The sequence below is a fragment of the Piliocolobus tephrosceles genome, chromosome 13, assembly GCF_002776525.5.
Source record: "Piliocolobus tephrosceles isolate RC106 chromosome 13, ASM277652v3, whole genome shotgun sequence".
In the NCBI taxonomy this organism is placed as follows: Eukaryota; Metazoa; Chordata; class Mammalia; order Primates; family Cercopithecidae; genus Piliocolobus; species Piliocolobus tephrosceles.
Window position 1 is genome coordinate 11077139 of NC_045446.1, and position 8036 is coordinate 11085174.

General features: G+C 54.1%; 1 protein-coding gene across 1 annotated transcript in view; it reads right to left on the bottom strand.

The window, feature by feature from the left end:
• TAF6L (TATA-box binding protein associated factor 6 like) overlaps positions 1 to 7361 on the bottom strand; it is a 24990-nt gene extending 17629 nt beyond the window's left edge. The window contains exons 1-6 of the mRNA XM_026457636.1: positions 7178 to 7361; positions 4153 to 4312; positions 3255 to 3341; positions 1020 to 1170; positions 814 to 864; positions 118 to 243 (exon numbers count right to left, since the gene is read on the bottom strand). Coding sequence (XP_026313421.1) covers positions 118 to 243; positions 814 to 864; positions 1020 to 1170; positions 3255 to 3341; positions 4153 to 4299 — 562 coding nt within the window. The 5' untranslated portion in view covers positions 4300 to 4312; positions 7178 to 7361. The remainder of the gene's footprint in view (positions 1 to 117; positions 244 to 813; positions 865 to 1019; positions 1171 to 3254; positions 3342 to 4152; positions 4313 to 7177) is intronic.
• Between the last annotated feature and the right edge of the window lie 675 nt (positions 7362 to 8036).

Here is an 8036-nt window from a genome sequence, read left to right on the forward strand (position 1 = left end):
TAAACCCGGGAGGCGGAGCTTGCAGTGAGCTGAGGTCCCGCCACTGCACTCCAGCCTGGGCGACAGAGCGAGACTCTGTCTCAAAAAAAAAAAAAAAAAAGAATTTACAAGTTCAAATTTGCGCCCCAACTTGGACCCACTCGCTCACCTTCATCAGTTGCGGATCATCCCCTAGCACAGCACGAGTCACCTGGTGATAGTACTTGAGAAGGTCATCCGTCAGTGAAGACACAGCACTGGGCACTGCCAGAGGACAGGCAGGAAGCAGGGACAGGTGGAGAGCTAGCCCTCTCCCAGCCTTTCCAGCCTCCTCCTGCTCAACCACCATCCCCACACACATCCACGAGAAGCCTTTCAGTCAGGACAACCAGGGCAAGAGACTCCCACTGCTCTTAGGGTCTGCTCAGCTCTGACCATCTAGGCTCCACACACCTCTGTGCTCTGTCCTGTCTTCCACCCACCCTCTGCCGGACAGACTCCTGAGAGCTTCAGGCTCTGTGAAGCTCTGCTCAGCATACCCTGGGGGTGAAACACCGCCCCAGCATGCTGCCCAGACTTCCATCTTAGCATCCAACACGCTGCATCATGACTGGTTACAGGTCTGGGCTCCCATCTCCAACTCTGAGCCCTCTATGCAGAGCCCAGTGCCCACTCAGACCACGGCACAAGGCAGGCATGGGTGAACACATGTTAGATGCAGACTCGGGGGCACACAGGCACCACCCTCACAACCTCAGAGGCACACAGGCACCACCCATACAACCTAAGGGAGAAAATTCATCCCAAGGGCCTGTTTCCTACATCACCCCTTACCCGATCCTTGAGGTGCCAGGTTCCCTTTGCCATCCAGGTAGGAGACGTGAACTAGAAGCATGTAGAGAGATGTGTCAGCCTGGCGTTCTGCCCCTAGGAGTACTGCCTACCCCTCCAAGTTCTGCCTCTTCCACCAGCCAGCCCATCACCACTTCTCTTCACGGCCCAACTCCCATCCCCAACCCACACAAGACCCCGGCAGCCACCTCTGACAGCTGTCTCGGCACAGCCTTTGGGGATGTTGGTAGCCAGGGCCAGCTCCACCAGGTTCACCTCTCGATCCTCAGGAAAGTATAGTTCACCCTCCCTGGCGGGACGCATGGGCAGTGCCTCCTGGGATCCATAACCACAAACAGCCTGAGGAAAAAGGGAATTGGAGAGCAGCCTGAATCCAGGGACGGAGCAGGCGTCAGGATCCAGGATGAGGCTCCACTGACCAGGGCAGACAGCCCATGTTTGAGGGAAGTCCAGAAGTCCCAAGAAAAGTGGTGGAAGCCTGGGGCTCAGAGCCACCACTGGGGACTTGCCTGGAGCATCCTGGGCTCCTTGGGTCAAGGGAGAGAACATGGTCGCTCCTCCCATAACTGGAAGGGCCCTGAGCCCCACACCAAGCGGGTCCTCCTTATTCACACTCACTCACTTTGAAAACTCACTAATGGGCCGGGCGCGGTGGCTCAAGCTTGTAATCCCAGCACTTTGGGAGGCCGAGACGGGCGGATCACAAGGTCAGGAGATCGAGACCATCCTGGCTAACCCAGTGAAACCCCGTCTCTACTAAAAAGTACAAAAAACTAGCCGGGCGAGGTGGCGGGCGCTTGTAGTCCCAGCTACTCGGGAGGCTGAGGCAGGAGAATGGCGTAAACCCGGGAGGCAGAGCTTGCAGTGAGCTGAGATCCGGCCACTGCACTCCAGCCTGGGCGACAGAGCGAGACTCCATCTCAAAAAAAAAAAGAAAACTCACTAATGTCTTCTAAACATGGCCTTCCTCTCTCATCTCACTGCTCCAGAAAAACCACACCATGGCCGGGCATGGTGGCTCACGCCTGTAATCCCAGCACTTTGGGAGGCCGAGGCGGGCGGATCACGAGGTTAGGAGATCGAGACCATCCTGGCTAACACGGTGAAATCCCGTCTCTACTAAAAATACAAAAAATTAGCCGGGTGTTGTGCGCGCCTGTAGTCTCAGCTACTCGGAGGCTGAGGCAGGAGAATGGCGTGAACCCGGGAGGCGGAGCTTGCAGAGAGCCAAGATCGTGCCATTGCACTCCAGCCTGGGCAACAAAGCGAGACTCTTGTCTCAAAAAAAAAAAAAAAAAAACCCACACCATGAGGCCCTAACACTTAGCCTGAATGCCTTCTTTTCCTCTTGGCCTAGTTTAAGCCAAGCTCAAGTTCTTCACCACCCTTTAAGGCCCAGCTCTAGTCCCACCTCCTCCAAAAAGCTTTCTCTAACCTCTGGGCCCCCAGTAGCCTCCTCTCCCTCTTTTCTGAACACGTAGCCCAGGTGGGCTGGGCCTAGCACCTGGTCTGCTGTTGCTATCAGTGTCTTGCTTCTCTTATGTGCGCGTTTGGTCTTTTTCTCTTTTTTTGTTTTGAGACAGAGTTTCGCTCTTTCACCCAGGCTGGAATGCAGTGGCATGATCTTGGCTCACTGCAACCTCCGCCTTCCAGTTTTAAGCGATTCTCCTGCTTCAGCCTCCCAAGTAGTCGGGATTACAGGCGCCCGCAACCACACCCAGCTAATTTTTGTGTTTTTTTGTTTTTCTGACATGGAGTCCTGCTCTGTCACCCAGGCTGGAGTGCAGTGGCGCAATCGCGGATCACTGTAACCTCTGCCTCCCAGGTTCAAGCAATTCTCCTACCTCAGCATCCTGAGTAGCTGGGGTTGGTTACAGGCACCCACTGCCACAGCCAGCTAATTTTTGTATTTTTAGTAGAAATGGGGTTTCACCATGTTGGTCAGGTTGGTCTCAAACTCCTGACCTCGTGATCTGCCTGCCTTGGCCTCCCAAAGTGCTGGGATTTTAGGGGTGAGCTCCTGAGCCCGGCCTTTTTTTTTTTCTTTTTAAGAGACAGGGTCTTGCTCTGTTGCCCAGGCTGGAGTGCAATCTCAGCTCACCACAACCTCTGCCTCCTGGGTTCAAGCAATTCTCATGCCTCAGTTTCCTGACTAACTGGGATTGCAGGCATGCACCACCAGGCCCAGCCAATTTTTGTATTTTTAGTAAAGAAGGAGTTTTGCCAAGTTGGCCAGGCTGGTCTTGAAGTCCTGGCCTCAGGTGATCTGCCCACCTCGGCCTCCCAAAGTGCTGGGATTACAGGCATGAGCCACCACGCCCGGCAGCATTTGGCCTTAATGTCTCGCCACACTGCCAGCCCTGAACTGGACATGGAAGTGGCCTCGTGCCACCTGAGCCTGCTGTGGCCTGCACCCCACTCACCTCCACGCTGCTCCATCTGAGGGCCCTGTTGAAGTCCTCAACCGTCAGCTTCCGGCGTTTGGTGTGCTTCATGAACTGAGAGCTATTCTGGAAGGGAGGGAACAGAAGCCAGAGTCAAAGGATGTGGAGCAGGGAACGTGGGAAACCCCAAATGAAGTGGGCCAGACTGGAGAGAAGGCAAACAGGAGACCACGCTTAGCGATCAGAAGCACAGATTCCGGCCGGGCACAGTGGCTCACGCCTGTAATCCCAGCACTTTGGAAGGCCAAGGCGGGCAGATCATGTGAGGTCATGAGTTCGAGACCAGCCTGACCAACATAGTGAAACCCTATCTCTACTAAAAATACAAAAAAATTAGCTGGGCGTGGTGGTGTGTGCCTGTAATCTCAGCTACTCGGGAGGCTGAGGCAGGAGAATCGCTTGAACTCGTGAGGCGGAGGTTGCAGTGAGCTGAGATCGTGCCATAGCACTCCAGCCTGGGGCACAAGAGTGAGACTCTGTCTGAAAAAAAAAAAGCCTAGATTCCGTCTCTGTTCTTGTACAAAAACACCCCCCAGGTGTCACATCTTCTGTCAACACCTCAGTTTCTCACACGTAGAATGTGAGTATGTACCCGCTCTTCTGTCTACACCTCAGTTTCTCACACGTAGAATGTGAGGATATACCCGCTCTGCCTGCCCAGCAGGGCTGTTGTGAGGAGCACATGGGAAGACGCCTGGCAAGCGCTTTGTCTGCTGGAAGCCCAGACAGCTACAAGTAGAGCTATGTAAAGGCGTGGACCGTCTCTGTTGTATGGAGCAGGCACCCAGTGTACACTTGAGTGAATCACTGAGGGCAGAGGTTAGTAAAAAGGCAGAAACAAGGATAGTTGGAGGTATCGGGGGTGAGGGGAGTGTACCTGCGTGGCCTCTCTCAGACGATAGCACACGTCCTCCGCGAGCAGTGCTGCCACCTCATCGCTCAGCTCCAGGCCCGTGCTCTCTGCCATGAGCCGGACAGACTCCCGAGGGATCTCCACAAACCGCCGCTCTTCTCGCTCCGACATGGCCCCAGTGGAGCTGAGAGTGGAGAAGGAAGATTGGAAAAACTGCCCCAGTCTCCTGGAGAGCTCAGGAGTGTGACCCAAGGCCCTCCACACCAGCCTTGCTGCTCGTGCTCTGGAGTTTCTGAACAAGGAGCTCTGAGTACCCAGACGAGGAAACTGAGGCTCAGAGAAGGAAAGAGACTGGCTAGTGGGACAAGAACAGTGAAGCTAGAGAAAGTCCAGGCGTTGGGGTTCACAGAACTAGGTCCCATTCCTGCCCTGTCACTTTCTGTGTGAATTTGGCCAAGGCCTTCATCAGTCTGAGCCCTTGTGTCCTAAATCGTAAAACAGGCACAATAATCCCTGCCCTCTCCAGCTCACAGGGTTGCTATGAAAATGAGACGATCGATGTGGTTTGGCTGTGTCCCCACCCAAATCTCACCTTGAATTGTAATAATCCCGACGTGTCAAGGGCGGGACCAGGTGGAGATCACTGAATCAAGGGGCTAGTTTCCCCCATGCTGTTCTCCTGACAGTGAGTGAGTTCTCAAAAGATCTCATGGTTTGATAAGGGGCTTTCCCCCTTTTGCTCGATACTTCTCCATGCCGTGGCCACGTGAAGAAAGACATGTTGGCTTCCTCTTCCACCATGATTGTAAGTTTCCTGAGGCCTCCCTAGCACTGTGAGTCAATTAAACCTCTTTCCTCTATACACTACCCAGTCTGTTTTTTTTTTTTTTTTGAGTCTTGCTGTGTCGCCCAGGCTGGGATGCAATGGCATGATCTCGGCTCACTGCAACCTCTGCCTCAAAGGTTCAAGCAATTCTCTGCCTCGGCCTCCCGAGTAGCTGGGATTACAGGTACCCACCACCACGCCTGGCCAGCTAATTTTTGTTATTTATTATTATTTTTTTTTGAGACAGAGTTTCGTTCTTGTTGCCCCCAACTCTCCTCCCTCAGCCTCCCAAGTAGCTGGGATTATAGGCACGTGCTACCAGGTCCAGCTAATTTTTGTATTTTTAGTAGAGACAGGGTTTTCACCATGTTGGCGAGGCTGGATAGTAGCTGGGCTTTCTGCCTATGTGTTTGGTCTCCCCCAGTCTGGCTGCAAGGCCTAAATGCAGGAACCTGTATTTTCACAGGACATGGCACAATAAGAACCCGACAAAAGCAGAAGCTGATGACTCACTCCAACAACGCACACCACAATGAGAAGGTAGGTTCACATGCGCCAAAGTGAAGCATCAACACCTCAGACAGGAAGGCCCAGATCCACAATGACCCACCCAGCCACTGCCCCCACTACTCCTCTGGCAGGGATCAATGGGTCACCAGTGACGTCCAGGTCCCTACATCCAAGGGCAGCTATGTGGCTTCTGCGCAGCACTCCTCCCAATGGCTCCCCATTGTCTTTGAAATAAAGAACAAATTTGAACAACGGCTCTGGAAGCTCTGCATGTGCTGCACACTTGGAACTCTCTCCTCCCTGTCCTCCACCCCTAATCCCTTTGTCCAGTGAACTGCTACTTACTCCTTCCAATTTCAGTTCAAATGTCACTTGCTCAGGGATGTCTTCCTAGATCCCCCGATGTCCTTGCACTCTGCCTTCAAACCAGTTATAAGAATTTGTAGCCGGGCCCGGTGGCTCACGCCTCTAATCCCAGCACTTTCGGAGGCCAAGGTGGGCCTGCGCCACCACGCCCGGCTAATTGTTGTATTTTTAGTAGACACAGAGTTTCGCCATGGTAGCCAAGCTGGTCCGGAACTCCTGACTTCAGGTGATCCGCCCACCTCGGCCTCCAAAGTGCTGGGATTACAGGCGTGAGAACACGGAGCCTGGCCCGACGAGATTTTTTTTTTTTTTTTCTGGAGACGGAGTCTCGCTCTGTCACCCAGGCTGGAGTGCAGTGTGGCGTGATCTCGGCTCACTACAACCTCCACCTCCCTGGTTCAAGCAATTCTCCTGCCTCAGCCTCCTCAGTAGCTAGGACTACAGGCATACGCCGCCACGCCGGGCTAATTTTTTGTATTTTAGTAGAGACAGGGTTTCACTGTGTTGCCCAGGCTGGCCTCGAATTCCTGAGCTCAGGCAATCCGCCTGCCTCGGCCTCCCAAAGTGCTAGGATTACAGGCGTGAGCCACCGCGCCGGGCCACGAATAGCACTGTACTATGCCTGAGACATACCTAAGTGCTTTATATGATTACTTCACTATATCCTCAATAATAAGATATTATTATGTATTTCGTCTATTTCACAGGCAAGGAAATAAAAACTCAGAGGTTAAATGTTCCATTACTTCTCCAAGATCACGAAGTAAGCACTGAGTAAGTAGGGAGGGGCAGCAGGGACTCAATCCCTTGCTCCTAATCATTATTCTATGCCGCTTCAGGAGCCGCTAGCTGTGTGGGGAACAAGGCCTGAATCCCAGCCCAAAGACATGGGTTGGAGACCCACCCCTCGGTGACCCGAGACCCGCCAATAGATTACTGTGAAGCTGCAGTTTCCCCATCTGTAAAATGGGAGTATTTAGTCCACCCGCGCGAAAGGCGCGGAGGAAGTTTCCTATTATATGCCAGTACACGAAGTCTAGATTGTGACCAAAGTCTCCCGCTCTTCAGCCACCTCTCCTCCGCATCCTCAGCCACTAGTCAAGCTGGCCAAGAGGCGTGGGAACTGACCTCCGCGGGCCGGGCCTCGGCGACGCGCATCCTCCCACCCGGCCTCGCCCAGCCCAGATCGGGAGAGCGGGGTGCGGGGGGAGGAGGTCAGGGGTCGCCGAACTTGGGTCACGTGGTCAGCCAAGGGGGCGGGCCCCCGCGGAGCGGGCTCCAAGGCCGGTGAGTAAGCGGTCGGCGGCGGGAATGGGGAGTCCTTGGACCAGAGCAGGGCCTGCTCACCTGAAGACCCCGGCGTGGCGAAGGCTGCTACAGAGACGACGGCGGCGGGGGCGGCGGCGGCGGCGCCACCCACTCACCAGCTCACTAATTCCCTCTCTGGGGCCCCCGGCCCCGCCTTCCAGAAGTACAGCCAATCGGCGGGCGCCTTGGAAAGTTTCCGGCCCTCCAGGAGGCTTCCTGGCTCCTGATTGGCTAGTGTGAACAGACTGTAGAGACCGGCGGTCACGAGACGCTGAAGATTCGCGCTTCTTAAAGCAACCTCTCTTGCTACGTTTGCGAGTAGGTGTGTATTATGTTTTGACACACGTTTAATAAGCATATTTTATTTTTTTACTCACTCCAATAGTCACGAGGAAATAAACAGTCTCAAGGACAGCGTCTTCATTTTCTTTGTCTTGTTTGCTCCCGAGTTTCTAAGCACCTGCATTTTCGCGGCTGCAGCAAAGCTTTAGATTTTGATGTCTGGCTTAGTTTTGCTGCCCAGCCTACCTCCCCAGCATCACATACCACTTCCCCTTCCTGAAGGGATAGATGGGGCTCTCGGTAGGTGCTCTCTGCAAGCAGAGGGGACTTCTATTTAAAGTTTTTTTTGTTTTTGTTTTTTTTTAATCAGTGTTGACCAGGTTGGCCTCGAACGTGTAGCCTCGCCTCCCCGCGTGCCAGGGCAACCGGCCTAAGCCAGCGCGGCTCCCAGCAGAGGAGACTTCTGACCGGGCCGAACATCCCGCGCAAGCTCCGGACTCCAGGGTTCTGCTCTTTCTGCGCCTACTTCGCATTCTGCCCAAGTCTGTGAACCAAATACAAGCCCTGGCCTGCCTTGCCTTGCATGACCGTTGGACACGCACTTTGACAGCTCTCT